Source organism: Etheostoma cragini, chromosome 20 (genome assembly GCF_013103735.1).
Source record: "Etheostoma cragini isolate CJK2018 chromosome 20, CSU_Ecrag_1.0, whole genome shotgun sequence".
Lineage (NCBI taxonomy): Eukaryota > Metazoa > Chordata > Actinopteri > Perciformes > Percidae > Etheostoma > Etheostoma cragini.
Genome location: NC_048426.1, coordinates 4,539,421 through 4,566,044, shown reverse-complemented (window position 1 = coordinate 4,566,044; position 26,624 = coordinate 4,539,421). Strand labels below are relative to the sequence as shown.

Below are 26,624 nucleotides of genomic sequence, written 5' to 3'. Positions count from 1 at the left end.
CTGTCTACTATTTTGACATTTTTGGTGTTTATTTGCTTAAAAAGAGAAGAAGGAAGCATGCTGCCCAGGTTGACATGGATAAGGATCCAACTCTTCACACTAAAACCCATTTGAGACTGACTGTATCAGTAGTATCAGAAACCCAAAGTACAGAGCTGAACTCATCAGCAGGTAGCAGTTGAAAATGTATCAATCTGTGTAAAATGTTATCCATTCACTTTGAATATTTTTGGAAATTATGAAAGTTATGAAAATTCGGTACAGAAGCATTACTTGAGCTGAACTTTCTGATGTATGAATGAAGTTTCTATGCTGAAAAATGTGGAAGGAGTTAATGTGTAAAATATGCAAGAATAATAAATACGTAGAAGAACATAAGTTGTGCTTTCAGCATTCACACCAACTGTATGAGGAACTATAGAGAATAAGGTCATTTTGAATTCATTTAGTGGATTTGGGGGTTTGTGCGATAAATAATGCTGTGATTTATAAAACAAAAAAATGATCAAAAAGTCAATGCACAGTATTTTACTAGAAATAGTTATTTTACATCACAATTTGGTTTTTATCTGTCAACTATACAGTATTAACAATATTAACAAAAGATGCAGAGCTCTTTTTACGCAGCAGCGTCAAACAATAGCCGAGAATAACAAGTGCATGAAGGTACAAACAAATAAAAAGGTACAATAAGTAACATATCTATATTAAAATGTCTCAAAGCGACCGTACCTTAAATGTTTCCACCAAATTTCAAACCCAGAGAAAACTTATTTTATTTTTGACACGGGTCGTTTCCTTTAGTCACGTTAGTGCTGTCATAAAACCTTTCACCCTCTAGTTACTCATAACTATAGACTTATTATTTTAATATTAATATTAGCAGTCCATGGGAGTGACCGTAGACCGTATATTGTGTGGGAAACGTCGCTGTGCCTTTTGAATCATTGGTGTTTGCTTCATCTTCACGCTTCTTTGGATATGAACGCAAACAGCAACGCACAAAAGGGGGTTTCTAGTTCTTCTGGTTCCAGAACCCCCAAAAAGTTCCCAATAATTCAGACTACATTTACATTAGCTACGTTTTGGTTTAGAGCCAAAGTGTGTTTTTATCTCCAGTAGATATCTTTGTTGAAACTAAGGCGCCTCAAACTTGTGTCTCATAAACACTGCCGTAGACATAAACAGGAGGCATGTATACTCTGCCAGTTGTTGGTACTTGCCATGGTAACGTTAGTAGCTTAGTCTCAGAGAACGAGACTTCGTACCGATGAGAAAAAAGATGATGTGCACATCGATGTAGTTGCTGGTGGAGGACAAAAGAGTGAAAGTAAAGTCCAAATAAAACTGAAATATAATAAAAAAAATACTTCAATAGTGCAAATAAGGTACACAAGGTTTTGGCCTAAATCCACCCGAGGAAGTCCAACTTCCGAGCCGAAAGGGTGTGTGCCTTACTTGCACTATTAAAGGGTGACTACAGTTTTCTTCAACCTGGACTCTACTTTCCTTTGTTTTTTTTGCCTAAGTGACTGATGGAAACAACAGTCTTTGAATCTGGTCCAGTATCAAGTGTGAAGGTCTGAACTGGCAGCCTGTCAGACCTTCACACTTGCCAGACTTTGAATGAAAGGTGTTTTATGATGCTAAAATTACTGTTTATTTACATGGAGTCTGGTGGGTTTAGCAAACAACATGTTTTTATGTTTACATTTTTTTTACAGAAGGTCGACCTCCTTAGAAATCTTTTCCATAATTTCAGACATCTGGACAGGAACATACGGTCCAGGATGAAAAAAATGGTACTTACCCATAAAAGTATTATATTCAAAGTAATTAAGCTGTTCTGCGGACTTGACCTTCTTTGAATTTATTCCCTGGATTTCGTTGCGGCGGACCTCAGAACTCCAGCAGCAGCGTCAGAGGCTCCGCACAGTTCAGGACCATGTCTTGTTTCTGGCCGTAGACTCCCTGCTCCACCTTCACGCCCGCCTTGCTGCACTTCTCTGAGGCGGACATGAGCTCCCTGCAGGCGGACACCAGGTTGGAGAGGAGCTGGGCGCCTCGCCACGGCTCACACCCCCCTCTGTACCGCATCCGTCTCTTGGGCCCCGGCTCCCCGAGCAGGGAGTCCTGCGGGATAAACAAAACGCTCCCGGGGAGGTTGAGAACGGAAACAGAGCGCCCGGTGTCTTTTCGGAAAAATTGTGTGGTCATCAGACTGCTGGCTGTAGATTAGACAAAAAAAAAAAAAACAGACTGCATTAATATGAACATTTGACCACTAAGATAAGATTAACCTAAGAGGAATTAAACAAGTCTGAAATGTCATGCTAAATTTGTTTTGATAGTGAAATCAGCTGTACAGCGGATGCTATTTTCTAAATGATCACGCTACATCCACAATAATCATTTTTAAATGGCATTTTGAGGTAAAAAAGACCTCTGTCCACACACACGTCTGACACCACATATGACATGGCCGTTAACTCACACTCGGCACTGTAAGCTCCCTAACCATCGTTTCTACATCCAGACTACAAAGCAACCCCGGAGGTTTTTAAACCACAACAGGTGGGAACGCCAGGCGTGAACATAGTAAAATGTATACATTCATAAAGCAAGAGTAGTAGTGGAGATGTAGCCTGAATCAATGAATTGTTTGATTAAAAACGTGCAAAAAACACATTCATTTTACTTTACTAAAATACATATAGATTTCAGTTTAAATGCATGTATTTCTATGGTAATAAGATTATCAATTTGGATAACATGCTGACTGACGAATGTTCTAATATTTGCTAACAGTGACACGTGCAGAGCGAAGAGACATCTCACCCATCTCATCAGTGACGTCCTCGGTGGCTCCGTGGAAGAAGCACACATACACAACCATTCCCTCCTGGATCTGAGGACAGAGAGAAGAGCCATTTGTGAAAGCTGTGTGTCTTAAAGCCGCTCTGAAGCATAAAGAAATACAAATACAACAAAGGCTAAAGATATCATCAGTCATAGGAGACAACATGTATTGATGTGACCAACATCACCAGCTATACAAGGAAACCTAGAACGAAACACTTTATGATCTTGTCCTTTCTCTTTCATCAAATTTAACTCACAAAGTCAGATAATAGGGTCACGCCATTGGAAGTGATTTATATGATGATGATGATGATGATGATGATGATGATGATGATGATGAGGATGTGCAGCGCCAGTGTTGCAAACTGTATGTACCAGCCAATGTGCTGCACGCAAATTGCACAGATGTTAAAACTGGCCTCTCCAGAGCCTCTATAATGAGAAAGCCTCAAGTGATGCTTAATCTCTTCATGTTTTTGACTAGTAATGTTCCCACCTTTCATGCTGCGCTGAGAAATGTTACGTACTAACTTATGTCATCCATTTATCAAAGTCAGAGGACAACCAAAGTTTGCACCAGATTTCATGGAAATTCATCCAGTGGTTGTTGAAATATTTGGGTCAACAGACATGAAGAATGAATGAAGAACACAGAATGAACAGACCTCCACCCACTGAGCGTCGGCCCCGTCCAGCTCTGGTTTGATCCTAACTTTGGCCGTGATGCACTGCTGGACGACCGTCCGGGCCTGAAGCCTGCTGGGCCTCTGCCCGGGCGCAGGGCTGCTCCAACACACACAAACAGCTGTTATTACACACAAGACGGCTAAGACACACACACAAACAGCTGTCGTTACACACAAGATGGCTCAGACACACACAAACAGTTGATTACATAGGGTTTCATAAGTAAAGCAGGGTCAACACAATTAGGGAAGGGGCAACATAAAAATACGGCAATATATTGTTGTCCTTCATGCAATATGAGAATCGACATGCTGGCACCAAATGTTGAAATTTAAAATAATAAAACATAGCGCTATGAAGAGATTTCCCAGCGTTTCTGCTTCATAACTCCTGGAGGTGGCGCTCCACTCATGAACGAGGGAAACTTGGAGAGAAGCTAACTAGCCAAAGATGAAGAGGGTTTCAATGATGCTTTTTTTTAAGAAGACTTTTTTTTTTCAAATAATCATTTAGTTGCTCTATTGTAGAAGTGAAAACGTTGCTGCAGTGCTGCAGAATTGTGCTGTTTTCAAACAGTTTGGTCTTGCAGTGAATAAAGAGAAAAGAAACCTGAACTTAACCATTTCACAGGCATTTTGGAATTCTAGTTAGACCGATATTGTGATCGATCATTACAGGATCGTCTACAGGGTTTCCGCTGGGTCTTAAAAAGTCCTACATCCATGCAACGCTACCTCTAATACGTTTTTTTTAATTCTCTGGTGCTTGTCTAAATATATTTTTTTTTGTACCACAGACATAAAACAAATTTTAATTCTTCAGCTATCCGGAAGTAAAAGTTCAGCGATACTAAAAACTGAATTTAGGGCTTATTTGATGTGAGGAAGGTCTTAAATGTTATTCATAATGGTCTTTAAAAAGTCTAAAATTTGACTTGAAACCTGCAGCAACTCAGATTTAGCAATATATTGATTAACACAGAATTGCTGTATCGTGATATCATTTGTATCGTGATGTAATTTCTATTGTGATATCATTTGTATCGTGAGGTACCCTGTGATTTCCATCTAATCAAAAGTAACTTCTCTGAGTCAGTAGTACTTACCCGTCCACTCTAGAAAGAGGTTTGGCTGCCTGCGGCGGGGCAGAGCTAGCAACAGTGAAGACGGGCCAGGGTTTGGTGCTCGGGGCCACCACAGGCTCCAGGCTACAGCTGGAGCTCCTCTTAGCTGAACACTCCGTCTCCAGGTCTCTCTTCCTCTTCCCCGGGTGCTGAACAGGGCTCTGGGGTTGGGACTGGCTCTCCAGTCCCCTGCGTTGATTCAGAGGCTGACTTCGCTTGCTTGTGTCTTGTGGAAGTTTGGGTATTGCTGGAAGCTCGGATGGAGGATGTGACTCTGGGAGAGGTAGGGTTAGGTCCGCGACTTTGACATAGTGATGCGTTCTGGTGCTGCCCCGAGGGCCACATGTTCCCTTCTGGTCCTGAGACAGCGTCTGCTTCTCCGGCTGAACCCGGATGCTGCTTTGGTTGGCAGGCTGAGTGTCGGAGTGCTTTGTCTCCTTCTGGACTTCAGTCTGCGGAAGGGCCCCTGTCTTGAGGGACCATATTCTGGTCACATAGGGGAGGTTGGGAGTCCTTGGCTGGAGGATTATTGGAGTTTTGGGCTGGAAGTTGATGGGAGACCTTAGGTGAAGGAGGATGGGGATTCTGGGCTGAGGGCTGATGGGAGTTACAGGTGAAGGCTTCTCCTAGAATTAAGATGAGAGGTTCTTTTTAGAATTATACCTCTTTCACACCACTGACCCGGGTTGTCTGATCAGGGTTTAACCCTTCTTTGGGAAATTAGGGTAAATCCCTGGTCATGACAATTATAATGATGTGGGTCCACCCGGGATCAATACATAACAATTACCTTAAGTGCTAGAAAGGAAAAAAACATACAAATAACGGTTGACTTCTACTGTGACGGAGCCAAAAAAGCCAGGAAACACAACGTATATGACTTTTATGATTTTACGTCCTGCCGGTTGAAGCTGAGAAACCTACCACTCTGTCCTCTGAATTGGTCGCTGGCTGCGTCTCTTCATCCCCGACATTCCCACCACATGCATCATCACCATCATCGCTGTAATCATCGGCATCCGGCCCACTTTAAGGATTCAGATGGAGACAGAATGAAAGGGAGCACACAAATAAATTCAAATGACATTAACTGTAATATAGTTTGCTTTGCCAGCAAAGGGTTTTTAGGGTACCAGGCACACAGAAACCTTCACTCACCTGTCTACGTCCTCCGGTATGTGTGTAGATCCGGGCGCCTGCAGCTGTGACTCGGATCTTCCCGGTGCTGTTTGGATGTGTGGTTTCATCTTATGGCTGCTGCACCGAGAGCAGCTGTTGATCCACTGCACCACATCATGTCTCATGGTTTTCCAGAAGTACCTGATCATGATATGAGGAGCGGGTTATTACCACAGCATGATATAACAGTAAATCTCTGCACCTGCGGTGTTAAGTGGGTGTGTGTTTTTATTAACATTATGCCAAACTTTGCCTTTTTACTCTTAAAGTGAAGCCATGCTGTATCGGGATGGAACAAACTGGATTTATAACAGTATGTTTGGTTACACAGGGATCTTCAACAGGAGGTCCTGGGCCCCTTGGGGTCTTCAGAGTTACTGCAGGCGGGCCACCGAATGATTGCAAATTAAAAAAATGCCTTAACATGATTACACCATATTATTAACTAATATAAATCAGCCTATTTGTGAAGGCAGAAACAGCCACCTGCTATTGGGGTGTAAAGTGATTGAACTGAAGTGATGATGTGTTGCGTCGGGGGTTCGGTGATGTTTTGTCCTTCTGTGTTTTTGCAGGCTCAATAAAAGTTGAGTCATGTAGTTCAGTTTATTAGTGATAAAGAAGACACGTCTCACCTTTCGTTGAGCAGTCTGAGACACTTGTTGATGTCGAGGTGGTTCAGCTCGTTATGATAGTCCAGCAGGGCAGCTTCCACGCGCTGCCTGCTCCGCAGAACCAAACGCACCCGATCTCTGCTAACCTCATGGAGCACGCCATCTGGGAGAACAAGGTGTCGCGTGAACATGGTACCTCATGGACCTAACACACATTTCTATCAACTGTTATCATAAAAGTATCCAGACTTGCTATTTTGTTTCACGGGATAATTAAAGGAATTAAATGCATGCTAATCCGAATGATGTTCAGCTGACACTGTCGACATGTGCATTTCACTTGGTTGGGACCTCTTTCATACAAAGCAATGCTTACTTGCAACCTGCTTGAGTGTGTGGGAGTTCAATTGATTTACTTTCATTTGAGTAATTATTATTAAAATACCATAATCCTTCCTATTTTGTGTACCCTCACACTGGTACAAAAGAGCTACTGACCTGTTCTAGTAACTGCTTCTGGTTGGTACAAACCTTTGATGGTAAACTTCTTGCAGAACCTCCTGAAGGTGTTCTTCTCTACGTAGCTCAGTCCAGGAGGATAGGTGCGTTTGCTCAGGTACAGCTCCACGGCATCATACTTGGCAAAATAGGCCTGCTAACAGAGAAACAGATCATTACATTTTGTACTGGACAGCTTCTTCTGTCAAACCCCCAATAATCAGCCCAGCTGGAACTAGGGCTCGGTATAAGTAAATGTTGTAGCCGACTGATACCGATATCGTGACTTTGATACCGGTTCCTAAAAAGCTTTTTCCGATCCCAATTTTATAAAACAAAAATAAATGACATTACACATTACAGCCCAAATTGTGTTATTTATTTTTTAGCTCTACAACTACATGAGTCCTTGCTATACGATGTGTAATTTTAGACAGCCAATCACAAACATCATTGGTAGAAACATGTTGTATGCTGTTTGGCTCAATGACACTAACTAGATTTACTCCTAAGGTATTGAAATTGGGTTTTGAATGATGAGTCATTCGGTCAGTGTCTAAAAGTATTGAATTTGGTTCCCAGTCTAGCTAGAACATACCTCCTCCCCAGCAGCCGGGTGGCTCGGACCTCTGGACGGAGTCTGTGGAGGAACAACACAACTCAAGCTTCTGCTTTTAAAACTGTACCGACTCTGCAAGCACTGGACTAGCAGCAGCACATGTTGATTATAGTGTTTTCACTACTGCCACTGTCATTTTAGTGATTCATCATTTAAGGATCTGATGTAAAATCAGTCCCTTTGGAGCCTTACCCCTGAGTCACCGTAGACTAAGAGTGTGGGCACGGCGTCTGGATGGAGCGTGACCTTCTTGCCGCTGCGGTCAAAGCAGTCCTCAGTGAAGTGGGTGGAGCAAACAGACGACCAGAGCCGGGGATGCCAGTGTGGACGACCGACAGCCTTTAACCACTGAGCCAGCACGGCCACGTTTTGAAGAGGAAACCTGCAGGGAAGGACAGAGGAATAGATGTTAAAAGAAGTGTACAGTTTTCAAAGACCGGAAATGGTTAATAGTTACCGGCTGCTTCCACCGCCAATCTCTCCAAAATGGATCCTAAGCTAACAAGTGCAAGTTGGAGAAAGTGTGGAGAGGAGGCTGCAAGCCATACACATACATTTTGGACATGCCCTCTCTTGGACTACTTTTGGAAGGGGGGGTTTTGTCCTCCTTGATAAAATAATCTTCCCAGATGTAGTGGAGAGACCTAAAAAGAAAATGCCCGCTGCATATACTTTGTAGTTCTTGCCGCAGCAAACAAAAAAAACAACAACACTGAGTTGGCTCAAAAAAGAACCTCCAACACGTGATAACTGGCGATCAGTTGTCAGGGGAATCTATACAATGGAAAAAATGACTTTAATGGTGAGATTGCAAAATGGATCGATGTATACCTTCGCATTTGGGTATTTTTTGCAGCTTGTATCTTCTGTGTTACTGTATGTGATACGGCCTTCATATTGCTACTTTGGTGTATGTTGTTTTTTTGTTTTCTTTTGTCTAAAAGGATAAAACTGATGCACATGTGGGAAATATGTACACCAAGGTTATGAGTAAAAGGTTTTTGTAAAAGTAATGTATTATGTAACATGCAACTCACTTTAAGGAGATGGACAGGAGAATAAGTTATTGATAATAACTGGATTTTGTATTGTTACAGCTGGAATGTATGTTTATGTATACAATTCTTCAATAAACAAAAAGAAGTATACAGAAAAAGATGTGTAACCACAATATCTGCTGTAGAAGACTCATGTGTTAATACTTATGGAAGGTGAGGCCCAGGCCTCTCTCCACTGGCCCGCAGCAGTTGGTGCAGGTGTAGACGCTGCAGCGAAGCCACTTCCTCTTGGTTCTGTTGACGCAGGTGTGGCAGCTGGAGATCCAGCGGGCCAGGTCTCTGGTCATGCTGGCCCAGTAGAAGTGCTTTGTGATCTCCCGCTGGCAGATTCCCTGGCCGTAGTGACCCTGGTTGTCATGAAACTGCAGCAGGATGGAGTTTACCTGCCAATTACAAGGCAGCACGGTTGGTGCACTTGTCACGGGACAGGGAAACAAACTTTGAGATGTAGCTGCACAACACTTCCTGATACCCTGTAGGTACATCATGCAAACCTCCTCTCTGCTGCGTGGCACTCTGACAGGAGGAGAGACTCGTGTGTACATCAGCACTCCATCTGAAACAGAGGACACATGTTTCTAAAAGCATCTCATCTCAATGAGATGAGAAAAGAGCGAGTCAATAAGTGTATAAAGTAACATATGGTAACAGCTACAGTCAGAAATAAAAATGCAAACTAGTAAGTAAATTAGGATCAGGTTAAAATTAAGATTATGTTTCTATAACAATGGATTGTACAAATTCTATTGTACTGCAGTGTGAACATAATTAATACAGTATGAACACAAATAAGTACAGTGGGAATATAGGTGGGAGCACTGATTCTGCACATGTAACTGATAAATTAATTGCAGTAATTATTGTACCTAGTATGTATGTACAGTATACGTACTGTGAGTCCAGTATTGACACTAAGCGTGTAACACTCAGAAGGAAGAGTAATATAGTTTGATGGCCACAGGCACTGTGTGGAGATTATTGGGGGTGTCTGAGTTTCCCACACCCACAATAATCTAATTTATTAAGGATTAAAGGAGTGATGCTGTGTTTTGTCACTCTTTCCACTCACCTACTAGACCAAAGCGATTGCTCATCCTTCGTAAAGCGCCTCTGCTTTTCTTGCTGTGCATCGGTAACACTCTGTGGCTCAGATACCTGCAAGGTGAAACATTTCAACACGCTAAATGACTAACTAGTTTTTGCTACCTGATACCGATTCCCAGACCAGAACTTGTGTATTGGTGGATACAGAGTACTGATCTGATACCAGCGTATAATATATTATGTTATGTTTTAAAAGAACATACATAAACTGCATTCTGGGCTAAATTATGTGGTATTGGATCGGTGCATCAACTCCAGTACTCCAACTCTGCATCTAGGAGTAAACCTCTATTTACTGTATGAGTGCCTGTTCTACCAACTGAGCTATGTGGGCCACTACTGTGGACCACTACTGACACTACTGTGGCTCAGTGGTAGAGCGGTTGTCTGCCAGTTGGAAGGTTGGGGGTTCAATCCCTGGCCCTGCAGTCCCATGTCGAAGTGTCCTTGGGCAAGACACTGAACCCCAAGTTGCCAGTGTTTATCTGATGAGCAGGTGGCACCTTGTACGGCAGCCTCGGCCACAGTGTATGAATGTGTGTGAATGGTGAATGTATCCTGTATGATGTAAAAGCGCTTTGAGTAGTCGTTAAGACTAGAAAAGTACTGTCTTTTATGCAAACCATGTGTGGCAATGTATAATAATATTAAGGTAACACATCTTGACATCAAATCGATTCAAATCATTGACAGGATAATGGTAACAAATCAAATGCTGAGACCAGTGAAGATTCACAACCCTAGCGGACAGGAGATCTACCTGGCGATCTGGTTATAGACCGTGAAGCTGGGCTCGATGACAGTCTTCCTCCTGTTTTCCTCCATCCCTGTGTGGACTTCCCTTGAGTCTGGATCCGGAGCGGGTAGGCAGTACCTGTGCTCCTGCAGCTCGAAGGGGGTTTCACAGTGATCCAGGGCCAGCTCAGAGGGCTCTGTGCTGGAGACCAGGTCTTCCAAAGAGTTGGAATGAAGAACGTCTTCATCTGAGGGGACAAAATCCTGAAAACCAAGCAGGAGGATGAAAATGGAGACTAGATATCTTCCCGTTCATTAAGCGATATTACATTACTCATTTTAGGGTAGAAAAAAGGTCTCTGCAGATGCATTTGCAATTAGTCCAGTCTCAGAGGATAAAGTAAGTGTAAGCCTCTCCTCCCGGTCAATGAATACAGTCACTGGCTTGGACCTTATCCCCTCCAGGTTTCTTAGGGATAGTGCTGGCATTATACATAGGATAATTACCCATGTCATAAAGCTGTCCATAAGTCACAAACAATATGAAGAATTCCAGGGTGGTTCCTCTTTTTACAAAAAATAGCAGTGCTGATGTTGGGAATTATAGGCCAGTATCTATTATGCCAACTATATCAAAGATTTCGGAGCATCTTGTATATGAACAGGTTCTCCACCTGTTATCTCATCGGGCATGATCTATTTTATGAGCTCCAGTCTGGTTTTAGAGCTGCATATTCTACTGACACCTGTCTCATTCCTTTAAACTACGCGCATAAGAATTTTTATCATGTTGGTATGCTACTACTTGACCTGCAAAAAGCATTCAATACTGTGAACCACAAGATTTTGATTTCTAAATTACAGTGCATGGGTTTTAGCAACTCAGCACTCATATGGTTCACTTGTTACCTAACAGATAGGACAAAAGTCTCTGATTCACAGAGCACAACATGCAAGGTGCCCCAAGGTTCAATCCTGGGGTCCCTGTTATTTTTAGTATACATAAATGGCATATCAGCCGAGTGTGGTGCAAGTTGCTAACATATGCTAATGATTCGGCTTTACCTGTCCCAGGGTGTAATGTAAAAGACACTGAAAATACTCTTGGCATAGAGCTTGAGTCTGTCAACCAGTGGCTGGTAGACAATAAGCTCTCCATGCATCGGGGCAAGACTGAATCAATCTTGTTTGGTACAAAAAGGAAGTTGGCAAAATCAAATACTCTAAAATGTGATGTGTAATGGGTCTGAAATTGTATCTAAATCAAGTGTAACATATTTAGGTTTAACATTGGATCAATCACTTATAGGTGAATCCACTGCAGCCAAAGTTTTAGACAAATGTGCCTGCAAGTTAAAGTTTTTATATTGTAACACAAAGCTTTCTGATTTTTCTGTAAAGAAATTGTTGGTATTACTGATCCAATGTCATGTGGATTTTGCTTGCTCTGCATGGTTTTCTGGGTTGACTGGGAAACAAAAACAAATTCCAAGTGCTGCAAAACAATGTTATTATTTAATATTAATGGTCATGCCCCCAAATATTTATGTTTTAATTTAACAATGGTCCACATGCAGCATAGTCATAATACTAGGGCCAGCATCCGCTCTGCATAGTTCCTAAAACTAATAATGCAAAAATGATTTCTTTTACACCGGTATAATGGCATGGAACAGTTTGCCTATTGCTACTAAACTCCTATTATAACAAGGGTTTTTTAAAAGACAAGTCAAGCAGCTTTTATGGAACCAAGTAAATATTTACTGAATAATTCTTCCGGCATTTTTTTTCTTATTTTGTTTGTTTTTTTGTCATGTCTTCCCCCCCCATAATACTGTATGTCTTTTTAGTCTGAGTTTTCGGCTTCTTGTTAATTGTTTCCTGTGTGTAACACCAAGGACTGTGCTGTAAACAAGTATTTTACTTTAGCATGTCAATCCTTTGGATTACTGTTTTTAATCGTCTTGATACACAAACCATTCAATAAATCAATCAATGTTTAGATGTTTGCACCTCTGAAATCTTTTAAATCTCATTTTGCTAATATAGTAAGGCACTTCAATATCCTGACAGATCTAAACAATTCATATGTTTTCATCTAAACCTATGGCCACATATGTATTTTTACAGTATGCAGTGCGGAGACCATTTGTTTGTGCCTCCTACTGTATATGTGGTCTGCCTTGTGTCACCTGGTCCTCCGAAGCTGTAGCAGGGATGGCGGTGGGTATGGCGTCTGGTGTCAGAGTTAGCTGACCCTCCTCGTTTAGTGTGAAGCAGGACGGCTCAAAGTGTCTGGAGCAGAGGCAGGAGGTTGTGCGAAGCGAGCCTTCGTCCCTCTGAGCCACCGTCAGCCAGCTTTGCCGGAGCTCTGCCGCCTTGGGAAACCTGCACGACAGAGTTCCGTTTTCTAAGGTGAGAGGAAGCTACGCAAAAGGAAAGCCTGCCTGTAGAGCAACACACGCTTTCATCCCTGGTCCTATTTTATTCTCATTAGATATACTCTACGTCCTTTAGGTTGTATTTCTGGAAAAATACATTTCCTTTTCATTGTCATGCAGACGTTAGCACAATAATTAATCTACTGCTTTTATCTACCAACTATTGACATAAAAAAGTGTCTTTTTGTGTCTGTTGACATGCTTGATGTTTCACATGTTTTATCTGGAACTTTAGTTTGCACACTAGAGATAAATGCAACTCTTTTCAGCTGTGCACCCTTCATGTGCATGGCCTTAATGACAATAAAGTATAATGTCATACCATAATACAGCATAATGCCAACATGACTATTTATAAGTTCTTTACTCAAAATGCCAATTGTATTTTTATACCTTAATTCATTATTTCCATGCTCTACTGTTTGTTGTTCATTGAAATAGATTTTAATTAGCATTACATGTTTGCCATATTTCTGTAAAGCACTATGGGTGGCATATTTTTAGGTATGTTCAAAGAATAAACTATGATTTAGCATTATTTAGCGTTGCAACATAACATAAACAGAAAACTGAATCAGTAAGAATCAGACTTTGATTCTGGTAATAATCAGTTCAGACCTGTTTTCCTTTTTTGAACTTATCACACAGCTTGTCTGACCTGTGGAAGCTGAGCTCAGGGTAAACGTAGCTGGAGGCGTCGCAGCCGTAGGCCAAGCAGAAGCGCACGGGTGGGGTGGGCGCTTCGCTGGGACATCGGCTCTGACAAACAGCACAAGCTCCGATCCAGTTCTTCACCGCCTCCGTCACACCCACCCAGTAATACATCATCTGGACGGACAGACCAGGAACACTTCAATCTTCTCATTTTCTATTTGATAGTGTCATCTTATCCGTTCTGTATTTGATAAAACTATTTTTATTTCCCATTCTCTTCTCTTCTAACATCAACAAGGCATACTGGATGTTTTTCTTTGTAAACCCTTTTCTTTGTGTGGAAATCCCCCAAACAGCAGACTGTGAAATACCAATAACCACGACACGCTCAAAGTTGCTTTGATCACCTCTCTTTTGGGGTTCAGGAGATGGTCTTGACCAGGACCACACCTCTAAAGGCATTGAAGCAGCTGCCATGTGATTGGTTGATTAGATAATTGTATTAACGAGACATTTAACAGGTGTTCCTAATAATCCTTTTGGTGAGTGTATGTATATTTACACATATACATGCCTACATGTATATTCATCCATATGCACATGCATACATATAAACACCTGCTTACATAGGTGCATACAGACAAAAACGTACATATACATACATTTTCCCCTACCAGTGTACATGTTTTATCTGTCAGTTAAATCCAACCCACTACTAATGTAGATACTAGACATAATGTATATAGAGTATAAGCCCATGAGCCATAGAGTCATTACACAATAAAAGTACACAATGTACTTCAAGTCCTTCTCGTTCCCATTTAAGATGTCACCTGAACTCACCATTATCTCCTTTACTGCCCGCACACGACCAGCGTGGTTGTTGTGATCATGGTAACGGACCAGGATCTCCTTTATCTCCTCGTTGCTTCTGACAACGCGGAGGAGGCGTCCTCGATACGTACGCCACAGACAGTCATCTGGAGGAACAACAGTTACTACTTTTCATTATGTGTGGTGGACAGCGGTGGACAGTAACTGAGTACATTCACTCAAGCAAGGGTGGACACATAACCAGAGGATCTGGGGGTCTTCGTCCAATAACATTTTAGGTTTATTTGCAACATTCATGGTATTATTTTGATAAATTATTCTCCTGTATTGTTCAAAACCTTCTGCACATTCCAAATATTACACTTTTTTTCTAGGAACCGTGTCCAACTCACCAACATATCTATAGGAGAAAGAGACCTTAATCCAACCATATGCTCCAAAAGTCAAAGCTAAAATAAACTCTTTATACTTCACGATCATGTTGTGTTCTTTCTTTCTTTCTGTACATGTCTTGAGCCCCCTCAAGCGGTTATTTTGACCTCTTTTCAGGACTGGGTTGACTTTCATATTTTTGTGGGGGACAAATCTACCTCTTCTAGATATTGGAGTGGGACGTGCAACCTACTCATATGTATTCAGGTACAGTTTGAGGTACTTTTTAAATTTTATGCTACTTTATATTTTTACTCCTCTTAGAGGGAAATAGTGTACTTTTTACTGTACTACTGTATTTGACCTTAGTTGCTTTGCGGATTCCGATTATTAATACAGAATATGAATCAACGAATAAATTGTGACCTATCACTATAGATTAAACTGTAGCTAACATGCACGACTTTTACTTGTAACAGAGTATTTTAACATCATTGTATTTCTTTTATCTGAGTTAAAGATTTGAATATTTCTTTCACAGATGGTGGTGGGTGAGTAATTTCCCCTATTGCATGCTCCTAAATTATCTTCTATGTAATCCAGCACAGCCAGAAATTAATTTTGTCATGGACGGGTAACTGAAATTTAGTCAGCAAAATCCGTCCAAAAGGCTGAAGACAGGGCGGGCTGCTGTCACTCTTCAAAAACAGGATAAGTTAAACTATTTCTCCAAAACAAAAAACATAGTTGCTTTTTTCAAGCAAATGACTGAGGATTTCCAAAGAGGCTGATTATAATTATCAAGATTTTTAACAAACTGACATTGACCTCTGAGCAATTGAATTTCAGACAGATGTTATAAAATATTACTCTCTACATAACTTTACTCATACAACATATCTCTCCCATAATTTGACCAGCATCAGATGGTAGGCAATCTTCCTACAATCTTATAAAGTGCAAAGGAGCAAGAAAACATGATTTCGTTGGAACAATAAAATGTATTTTCCACTAGGGCCATTAATATCAGGCTTGAAGACATGATGTATTGCAACAATACTGCATGTTCTGTGTTAATTTTCTCTCATTTTAAGTCATTTTCTTTACAATCAGTCACTCCAAAAACTGCCTACCATCCAGTGTAACATATGTTATGAACAAATGAATGAAATGTTCAAAGTCCAGGAGGCCTATGTCATTGGGAATATGTCAAATGTAGTTGACAACATATATGGAAACAGTTTGGAAAATATCCTTTACCGTTTGTTTTGCTAAATCATGGTATCCAAGTAGCCTACATCTCATTTATTATTGATGGAAACACACATTTCCATAAACCGTTGCATACTGTTTTAATGGCAGGGCTTGCCAATCAATCAAATATTTCTACTAAGTTCCTTAATATGCAAAACCTTAAGACATTTTTTCACATTTTAATTTATTAATTACATTAAAGTATTGGGGCGGCCTATAGCTCATTGAGTAAGTGCGCTGGCCCCATGTTTGCTGCAGCGGCCCGGGTTTGAATCCAGCCTGCGGCCCTTTGCTGCGCGTCATCCCCCCCATCTCTCTCTCTCCCCCTTTCACATGACTATTCACTGTGTCTATCTAATAAAGGGAAAAAACCCTGAAAAAATAATCTTTAAAAAAAAAAGTTGGAAGTATTTTGTTGGGGGGCGCAACCTGAGTAACACATCTGCGTTATGTGTCATCTGCAATGCTGTGTATATATTACATTACAGTTTGTTATTCGTCCAGTCTCTTAGATACCCGTCAGAGATTTTCGGCTTCCACTTCAACATCATAAAAGATTTATATGTGATGCTCAAAGTGTGGACAGTTGAGGGAAACTGGACTACGTCGAGGATTACGGTTTTAACTGCTCTGCGCTGAGAGAAAACTGCCTTCTCTAATGTGTAAGAAGCATCTCTGTACACACCAGCCAGAGTAGCTCTGAATACCTTTATAGATGAAGTGTTTGCTGGCTCTGGTTACTTTCTTCGAGCTCTTTGGTCCGTCTGTGGAACGCACTCCTCCCCGCAAGAATAGCTCCACCTTATCCAGTAAGTCAAAAGAAGGCATCTGGGAGGGAAAGGATAAAGATATAGAGAGGTGATGCTTTAACTCATATGACAACCACAAAATACATCCCAATCAGTCAATCTAATCTAAAGCTTTAAACATGAATCCATTTTTTGTTTAACTGTCTATAATTATTTTTTTTACAATTTTGGTATTGGATTAATTGTTTGAAATGTATTAAGTGAGACAGCAAATGATTAAATATGTGCATATCTTTCTCCATTTCCTAAAGAAAGGCCCTCGGATATTTGACTATTTTCTCCCATCCTACTGAGCTCCTAGAATTTGATGAGCATGCCATTGATGACAGCTTGAACAAATGATCAATTAATGGTTAGTTACTTATTAAATAGGAATGCTAAAGTTGCTGCTAATAACAAAACAATTCAACATTGGCTGACTTTTCACACTTTTCATTGAATTTATTGGGGTTTGGACAGTCATTTTGTCATTTATTTTTGTATTTTAAGACTAAGCATTAGTAACGTGGTGGACACATTAAGGTTAATAATGTGTCCATAAATATGGACAATACATACAGCTAGCTAAATTATTAATGAAAACGATATTAGATAAAACACATGCAGACAGACTACAACCGTGCCTCTGATACCGTAAAAACATCCATGTTATCTTCAAACGTCACATTTATCACAAAAAAAGCTCATATGTCCCTGTTGAAAACAGTTTCCCACCTTAGAACATGTTTCATCCAGTCAACACAACTTCTCGTTACACCGTCGTCAACTTTCAACTAAAACTCAACTGTTAGCGCGTTCTTTTATCGACTCACCTTGTTCCCCTAAACGAGTTCAACTATTTCACTTCATCTAAACGCACATATAAATTCTCAAAAGTATTACATTTAAGGTAAAACAAGAGGCTAAATGTAGCGTTTGGTGGTTCGCACATTTAAGCTAGCAGTAGCAACCTTGGATGTTCCGGTATCGAAAGTTTCAAAATAAAAGGTTGGAATTAAGCGTGTAACTTAAGGGCGCGAACATATTAATGTATTTTAAACTTTATCAATACCTTTAAATTAACTACTATATGAAACAATGTGTTTGTTGTTTATTGTATGACCGGTTTGTAAACTTGTGACATTTTATTCCTAATAACTGAAACTAATTTATTTTTTCTAATTTTACATACTTTATAATATTTTATAAATTATATATTTATTTACTTATTTGTTTAAATGTCTCTATTCATCTGTTCTTATGTATGTCATCACACACCTGCAACAACCGCTTCTGGGAATCAATAAAGGCTTCTCTAATCTTCACTTAGGTATTTTGCATTAAGCATTCTACACACAAACAAAAAAAAAATAATAATTTAAATATCAATACAAATGCTTGAAGCATCTTTAAAATGTCCATATCTGAAAATGGTTAACAGTAGGTTACATTTTTGGTTGTAGAAACACAAATGTATTACAGCAATGTTGTTATTTAATAGATATGTTTAACTAAGATGTTCTTATCTAACAGCTACTTTTAAGTTTTATAAAATCTTACCATTATGGGGCGGACGACGGCCTGACAGACATGGCAGGACTTGACCTATATCAAAAACCAATTTAACAAAGACATGTAAAGGAGGGGAGCTAGTGTGGTTTGGCAGCAGGTACATTATTTAAGAAAAGTGAGATTTATACAGGTGTTTTTAGCTTTTTTTACCCATTCTTACCCAGTTATCCACATCCTGTACTATAGTTTGCCAATAGTAGCCTGCAATCACACGGTTCCGGGTGCCCCTGACCCCCTTATGGATGCTCTGGCCGTGGCACTCAGTGAGTACGGATTTCTTCTCCTGCTCGGACATCACCACCATGCGAAGGTACCGCCGAGCTGGGCCGGTGTAAAACAGCCTACCACCTGTTAGGACAGGATCATTGGGGGGGGGGGGGGGGGGGGGGGGGGGGGGGGGGGGGGGGAGTCTTTAAACAGTCATGGAGTAGGCTTCATTTAAATGCTGTTGTGCATAACAAATCAAGCTTGCATCTTTACGTAGAGATCAAAATTACCCTTTAAGATGTAAGTACAGGCACACCGGTTGATCTTCCATTTCATTGATTTTTCCCAACTGGACAGCATTTGCCCGGTCTCCAAGTACAACTTCAAGTTGTGAAAGAATTGATATTCTGCCATAGTCTGTGGTGATAAACAAGTGGCATGGACATCAGTCAGCCTGTGTAAGTGCAGAGGAACAAATTCCAACATTACTAAGAATAAATGAATAAGCTAAATAACAGAATGGGAGAGATTTCTCCTTCAACCACCATCACTTCTTTCACCTTCTATCTATTCTGGGAATTCAAAGGTTAGAGTTCTCAACTCAGATACTACCCGTAGCCTACTACATTCATTTTACCCCCACTTACCCTGTCAGTTTGACGGGTCTGACTGTGTTTGATGGTCTCCTCCTGAGTGTCCTCCCCAAGCAATGTACCCCACACTCATAAACCGACAGCTCAGAAAGCAGAAAGTTCCCTGGAGCTGTTGACAACAACATGAAAAGATACAATTACCAACAAGATGAGCTTGTTACTGGGGAGAAAATACACTGCAGCAAGTACACATCGTAACAGTTACACTACCAAGTTCTCTTAATACTTCCATGGTCTCTACCCCATGTGAGTCCAGTGCAGTATAACCGAGAATATTCCTTGGAAGAAAGTGTGGTCCTTACCTTTCAAATACCTTGTTACTAATGAAGTTATTAAAGTAATACACAGGTTTTACCCAGCAAAATCCTTCATTAAAAGATACAAACAGGACATCGACAACTGCTCGTTTTGTATTAGCACCGATGAAAATGTGTCTCATCTTCGTTCATGTAGTATTGCTCCCAGATTTTAGATTTTGCTTTGAGGACGTTTTCTTTGGTATGTTTGACTTTGAAGGTGAATACAAAGGTAAAGACTTCATTATCAATCTTTAGTTTCTATATGCTAAATACCACATCCATATGAGCAAATTCAGAAATTCTAAACCATTCTTTATGACTGAGCTTAGAATTTACATTGAGTCAGTTATCTAAAAAATATTAGGCCGTAAAAACTCTGGATCTATGTCGTGTGTGACCTCAAAGGTTTATTAATAAGGGCAGAGTAAAAGTAAAACAAAAAGAAAAGAAAAAAATGTTTATTTCTATTTTACTTCTACTCTGCCGACTAGCTCGCCTACTTAGGCCTTTTGTAACAGTGGCTGTACCCCTGTATGTAGTTTGCGTTGTATTTGTCTGTAATGATCTGTATGCATAAAGAAAAAAAAAGATGTGAGTTGCGCATGCGTCACTTTGCGACAATTGCTGTTAGCCACAGTACAGTTTTTTTATTTAGCGTAAGGCATCACATTTTCACGGCATTCTCCCTGGTGTCAGTTGTAGATTAGATGCTGAAGTAGCCTACAAGATGCTAACGATAGACTTCTGTAATGTCAACACAGTACAAATGAACCCACTTAACGAAATTAGTTCACTGATAGCTTAGCTACAAGTTAGCATCAAACACAACAAAGGCTGTCACTGGAATGGCGTGTTAAGCTAACGTTAGCGACCAAACAACCATAGTTAGATAGTTAAAACGTTTCTGAAATGATTTCCATCTTCTTTTATTGTTTATAATGAGGAAAGTTTATTATTTTATGGATGTCACAAATGTCAGTATGACACAGACGCTCCCACCATGATTTGACGTTTTGCCGTAAACCGTTTAATCCACATCCTCAGCCCACATCTGCACCGACTCACATCGGGTAGCGACAGCGTTTTTTAATTTGTGTCTGGGAAAGAAACGAGGATCACAAACAACTCACAAGTGGTCCTTAACGAAGCTCCAAGACCTGCTCCTAGCGTGTAGATGTCGCCGCGTTGTCACGACCCGATATGAGTCGAGTGCAGATGTGAGTTGCGCATGCTCAGAGTTAAACTTTATGCATAGCGTGTCATTTCTTTAACTGTCTTATGGTCATACCGGGTCATCATACCCGTGTGTATATACAATATAAATGTCCATGTACAAGAAAGAATCACAGCTAAAGAACAACAACAAAGAAAAAACTAAAAGGGGAGCTAGTAAAATACACAAGTCAAAAGCAGAATATGATCAGTCAATGGTCAAAAGCAAAATGACTAGAAAAAAAAACTGTGGCACACAAGGGGAGATCAAGTGGTTTCCCAGATATGTCACTACACATTTTTATTTCAATGTATAATCATTTAAATGCTTATTTGTGGCCAATAATGTAAAATCAATATACGCTATAATATAGTAATCAAAGGGGGGCTCATTCAATGTAGAACCGCCACTGACAGAGCTTCTCTTACAACATCCACGGCTTCTTTATTGTGATGGCACTGCCACATGGGAAATGAGTTCTCTCATTCTGTTTGTACAAAAAATAATTCTGCCGGCCAGGAGGGAAAAAAAAAACAACCTTGTTGGTAGATATTTGGACAATACCAAGAGACATTTTGGACCTCCATGTAGTAAAGCTTCATTGATTAAAAGTCCATCAGATGTGTGTATGGTCCGTTGGTGTCGAGTTTCAGCACTTGTCTGTTTCCGTACGTCCCGTGTTTCACCGTCACGTCAGCGGAAGCAGCGGCCGTCAGCTCCTTCTCGCACAGAGAAACCAAGGCGGCGTAGAGCCGCAGGCCGTCCTCTTTGCTGATGTTGTCGTGGTACTGCATGGCCCGGCCTTTGGCCCTCCCGCCCAGCGTGGCCTGGGGGACGATCAGCAGGCTGCCGGGGAGCTCCAACACCGACACCATCTTCCCCGAGTCGGACTCACACAGCCGCAGGTTTAACAGCGTGGACACTGGATGGGGGACAGAGAGGAGGGAGGACACAACATTTACACCAGCATCAACGAGTACACAAAAGTCAAGAATAATAAAGAAGAGGGCTGCACGATATGAGGAAAATATGCGATAACGATGACGATAAACGGATATTGAAGTCTACACGGTTCTGCTCAATTACAACACACTGCTTTTATTAGATACATTGAACATTTAATTCAATATAAAAGGCCTCGGTTAAAAATGACAGTTACATTTTAAAGTGCAGTTTTATACCGCTAAAAACATATTGATATGGTTATTGCACTAGTTATATATTATATTATATATTGAGGATTAGGTATCAAAAGATATGTAAAAATACATTAAAAATAATGATAAAAATAATAAAAATACATTAAAAACTAATGAGTCCTATACAGTAGTAGTAACAAGGATGATGCAATGAGCAAATATATTGACCAAGGAATGTGCAAGTGTTCACAGTATGAAGTAAAAACATGTGCAATGTTCAGAGATCATAAACAAAACATCTCCTTGCTATCTGCTAGCTGCCTGTCCCCTGAACACACTGTAAAAAACATCTCACTATCTGCTAGCTGCCTGTCCCCTGTACACACTGTAAAAGACATCTCCTCACTATCTGCTAGCTGCCTGTCCCCTGAACACACTGTAAAAAACATCTCCTCACTATCTGCTAGCTGCCTGTCCCCTGAACACACTGTAAAAAACATCTCCTCGCTATCTGCTAGCTGCCTGTCCCCACACACACTGTAAAAAACATCTCCCTATCTGCTAGCTGCCTGTCCCCACACACACTGTATTAAAACATCTGTAAGAAACAGCTCCTCAATAAGAAGGATTTGGGCGTGGGGGTTTGGGGGGTTAGTGTGCAGAAGCACATTAATACTTCTAACGTCAACAAGAAGTCATGTCACCCAACATGGCTTAGAGCCCCTTTAATGTACTACTGACCCATCTTGGGCAGGATGTCGTCTGTGGCGCCTTTAAAGAAACAGACGTAGATCACCATTCCTCTGTCAATCTGAAAAACAGAGAGGGGCGTCAACGACGTGGACCAATCAGCAGCCAGCCTTCAACTCTTGGTCCTGCAATTCCTTCCTCTTACCATTGTCATGCCAATAACTTGAGCCATGTGTTTTGTTTTTGTTTTTTTTGGGGGGGGGGGCTGTTCCATTTATTTGATAGTGACAGTGGATAGACAATAAAGGTGGGAGAGAGAAATGAATTGCTTGATTTAAACTTTATATAACTTAATCAAAAGTAGGCTACAGCTTCTGTCCAGCTTTTTCCAACAAACAAAATTGCAAGAGAATATATATATTTTTTTATCTATATTAGTTTCTTAAGCCTAAAGATAAAAGTAATCCATATTTTACTGTCTTATCCAAATTACGGTAAATCCACAAATTGTCGTCGAAAGCTACTTGCAGTAATGGAATATATCTAAGTACATTTACTGAAGTACTGTACTGCAGTCCAAATGTTGAGCTACTTGTACTTTACTTGAGTCTTTTCCTTTCATGCCACTTTCTACTTCTACTCCGCTACATTTCAGAGAAATATTCGACTTTTTACTCCTCTACATTCATCTGACAGCTTTAATTACTAGTTACTAGGTACTTTAGTTACTAGTTACTTTACTTCACTCACAGCTGGTTGGGTCCTTTACTCTTTCTAACATGGAGAGTTCTGCCTCGAGTACTTTTACTTTTAGTGCTTGAAGTACATTTTCCTGAGGAGCTTTTTCAAAGCAGGACTCTGACTTGTAACGGAGTATTTTCCAGTGTGGTATTAGTAAGGAAGAGCATATTGTTCCAGTACTGGTCGTCAGTACCTGGACGAACCGGGCCTCGGAGTGTTCCTCTGCGGGTTCCACCTGCAGTGTGGCCCGCAGACACTGCTGGAGCACCGCCCGGGCGGCGGGGCCGCGGCGACCTTTCTCCGTCATCACTCGGCCCTATGCGGGATGAACAAGCGTGAGTAGTCTCCTCGGCTCTGCTCGGTCTATGGAAGAAAGCGGTCCAATCTGAAAACTGTAACCTCCAACAGCACAGCCATGTCTGGTCATGAATGGGAACACAGAGAACCCACTTCCGTGTTAACGTCAGCGAACTACGCCCAAACGTGCTCAAAGCTGCGCATTATTTGCGCAGTCTCTTTCCCGCTTTCATTCTGCACATCGGGGGGACGTTTTTATATTGTCCAATAGTTTAATAGTTTAAGAAAACACTGTATTTTATGAACTACATAAGTTTTGTCTGCAAATGTCTTAATGTGTAAAGTAACTAGTAACTAAAGTAACTAGTAACTAACTAGAAACTAAAGTTACTAGTAACTTAAGCTGTCGGATGAATGTAGTGGAGTAATTTAAGTAACTATTAACTAAAGCAAATAGTAACTAAAGCTGTCAGATGAATGTAGCGGAGTAACTAAAGTAACTAGTAACTTAAGTAACTAGTAACTAAAGCTGTCAGATGGATGTAGTTGAGTAAAAAGTGGAACATATGTCTCTGAGATGTAGAAGTAGAAAGTGGCATGATAAGAAAAGACTCGAGTAAAGAACAAGAGCTTCAAATTTGTGTGCGCGCGAATGTGTACGCAGCCTACGTGAGTGCGTGTGTACATGAAAGGACAAATGCAGCGAGTTGTACCTTTTTGTAATCCTGAGACAACACTGCCATCACGTGGCTGCTTGTAAGAATTACACCATAGAAGCTGATCAGTCAGCAGATGGATGTCATCATTGGGAGTCAGTCACAGTCATAAAGAGTCCATAATCAGCCGGGTTGGTCCAGGGGTAGAGCAGGCGCACATCTACTTAGAGGTTGATGCCTCGACGCAGAGGTCCAGGGACCAGGTCCAACCTGTGACAATTTCCTGCATTTCACCCCCGTACCCCACCTGGCTGTCCTGTCAAAATTAAAGGATATAAAAGCCCCAAACATAAACAAATAAAGTGCCTATAATCTTCAGCGTGTTAATAATTACAGGAAGTAGACAACTAGCGGCTGTCGAGGTCAGTTCCCTGCACAGGTGCACGTATTTAACAAAGGGTAGAGTTGCTTCAGTCTTCAAGTACAATTCATATTTCTCATATCTTTATTGCGGTTTGACTGCTGCCAAACATCAAGCGCAAACAAAGGCAGCAGTCATTTCAGGGAAATCCCAAACGTATGCTATTAATCACTCAGAACGAGAGACACAAAAATACTTCCTTCTCAGTTCGTCACACACAGTCGAAAGTACAATGTAGAGAAATTCAACTATTGAATCCTAACTATAAGGACTATATACACAATACATACAGCATCCGGTGAGCAACACTGACATGTGGGATTAAACCGCCTATTTTGTGATTAATAAGAATAACTTTAATTTATACAGTATATAGCGATGTTAATGGGCGACCACTCTACCTCCAGTCCACAGCCACACCGTGTAATGTTTAAGTTAAAGTTATGTTACAGGGTTTTACATGAATGTCCTTCAGGGCTAATTTTCATCTGCAGTCCATTAGGCAGGTTGAAATTACAATACAAAAATGACAAAATGTATATAGTAAAATAGTAACATTTAGTATATAAAACAAGCAGAAAAAGAAAAAAAGAAAGAAAAACAGGACAATTCATTAGTAGATGTTAAAATGGAGACACAATTCCTTAGTATGCTCTACTGGGCTAAGTCAGTACAGCATACAGTTAGAGGAGGTTAGACATTAGGTTAGCTCTAAGCCAAAGCTTTACCTGGCTCTCAAAGGAGGCCAAAGTGGAATGTTCCATAATAACTACCTTTAATAGATGTGCAATTGGCACATTGGCCTGGAGAAACACAACACACTAAACCAGACATGGTTGAAACCTAGACTATGGCTGGTCTGGGTGTGGTCAATGGGCTAAATATTGTGGCCAAAATGTTACTCAGATTGTCAGAGGTGTCATTCATCTGGACCCTGACTCTGTGATAAAGTTTTGATGGACATCACACGATAGGTTAAGCCACGGTGGAGTAAAAATGAAGGACTGTTCACACCTGGCTGTAAAAGCGTCCATCCACTCTGATCGAGGCTGCCATAGCTTTGAGCCACTACATTTATTGGTAGGCCTAAGGGTAGAAACACTCACTGACCAGTAGAGACAGCCTGTTTCCTCCTTTCTTTCTCAATCAGTGACTCAATCATTGAATGTTTGATTGCATTCTGACACCATTGACAGTGCTATCATCACGTTATCCTGGATTTACAATGTCAGAAATGCCCTCAAAACTATACTGGTCCGTTTAATGGACAACAATGTGTTCTAGGAGAATTTAGTTTAAAAAAAGTTCATGGGCTTACAGGTATGATTTCCCCACTAAAATGGAAGTGGGTCTATGCATGAGATGGACAAGTGACTAACATAAAAACATGCTAATGAAACACCTAGAGGCGTAGTTTTGAGAACAGAAAGTTGAATGAGAAGGTGGGTACCACTCGCCGGTTATCTTAGATTAACAAATAACATCCCATGCAACAGCAAATGGTAGGGATTAAACAAACAAGATATGATAGTGAGCTAGCATGCAGATGTTGACATTTTGGACAGTAGGGTAGCTATGGCTGCTGGCTCCAGCTGTGGATTTTCCACAGACGTGACGCGTTGGTCAGGCATTGAACTACGTGCGGGACAAACTGGTTTTGTAGCACAGCAGAAAAAACATTCTTAGCTCAATTCTGACAGAACATTAAGATTCCCTTTCAATACTGACTGGATGGATATAATTAAGTTCATTTTAGAAAGAGAAATGGTATTTGTGTAATTAGTTTTTAAAATGGATGTGAGATGATTTACATGTAAAACATCTAAAAATGAAGGTATTTATATGAGGGGCCGTTAGGGACTTTACTCAGAATTACCTCTCACGAACACATGTGAAATGCTCTTACATACACTA

The 26,624-nt window shown here is 40.7% G+C and overlaps 3 protein-coding genes across 4 annotated transcripts in view; all 3 read right to left on the bottom strand.

Annotated features, from left to right (window-relative positions):
- Positions 1-26,624, bottom strand: part of galcb (galactosylceramidase b) — a 379,778-nt gene that overhangs the window by 330,254 nt on the left and 22,900 nt on the right. The gene's annotated exons all lie outside the window — the stretch shown is intronic.
- LOC117935884 lies at positions 1,777-19,472 on the bottom strand. 2 transcript variants are annotated; one of them, XM_034858486.1, is made up of 22 exons: positions 19,249-19,472; positions 18,892-19,055; positions 18,555-18,742; positions 18,383-18,427; positions 16,742-16,862; positions 14,418-14,554; positions 13,579-13,748; positions 12,672-12,867; positions 10,505-10,743; positions 9,710-9,795; positions 9,135-9,196; positions 8,785-9,023; positions 7,775-7,964; positions 7,562-7,603; positions 6,997-7,117; positions 6,487-6,628; positions 5,831-5,992; positions 5,597-5,699; positions 4,655-5,298; positions 3,528-3,645; positions 2,839-2,908; positions 1,777-2,228 (listed from the first exon to the last, which is right to left on the bottom strand). In XM_034858486.1, the coding sequence occupies exons 1-22, from the start codon at positions 19,377-19,379 to the stop codon at positions 1,900-1,902; spliced, it is 3,699 nt and encodes a 1,232-aa protein (XP_034714377.1). In that variant the 5' UTR covers positions 19,380-19,472; the 3' UTR covers positions 1,777-1,899. The 2 variants fall into 2 exon arrangements, with proteins under 2 accessions (XP_034714377.1, XP_034714378.1); XM_034858487.1 differs by lacking the exons at positions 18,383-18,427; positions 18,555-18,742; positions 18,892-19,055; positions 19,249-19,472 and adding an exon at positions 17,558-17,816 and having other exon boundaries at positions 6,997-7,120.
- On the bottom strand, positions 21,235-23,799 carry dtd2 (D-aminoacyl-tRNA deacylase 2). The gene is made up of 3 exons (XM_034858506.1): positions 23,530-23,799; positions 22,647-22,716; positions 21,235-21,688 (listed from the first exon to the last, which is right to left on the bottom strand). Exons 1-3 carry the CDS (start codon positions 23,641-23,643, stop codon positions 21,372-21,374), a joined length of 501 nt encoding a protein of 166 aa, XP_034714397.1. The 5' UTR covers positions 23,644-23,799; the 3' UTR covers positions 21,235-21,371.

Coding starts and splice junctions, on each gene's coding strand:
- LOC117935884 (XM_034858486.1), bottom strand. CDS start 19,379: ATGTTGTTGTCAACAGCTCCAGGGAACTTTCTGCTTTCTGAGCTGTCG. Junction 18,428..18,554: donor TACAGGATGTGGATAACTGG/GTAAGAATGGGT, acceptor TTTTTGATATAG/GTCAAGTCCTGCCATGTCTG. Junction 7,118..7,561: donor ACCCGGCTGCTGGGGAGGAG/GTATGTTCTAGC, acceptor CTCTGTTAGCAG/GCCTATTTTGCCAAGTATGA.
- dtd2 (XM_034858506.1), bottom strand. CDS start 23,643: ATGACGGAGAAAGGTCGCCGCGGCCCCGCCGCCCGGGCGGTGCTCCAG. Junction 22,717..23,529: donor CCGAGGCCCGGTTCGTCCAG/GTACTGACGACC, acceptor TCTGTTTTTCAG/ATTGACAGAGGAATGGTGAT. Junction 21,689..22,646: donor CGACATCCTGCCCAAGATGG/GTCAGTAGTACA, acceptor TCCCCCATCCAG/TGTCCACGCTGTTAAACCTG.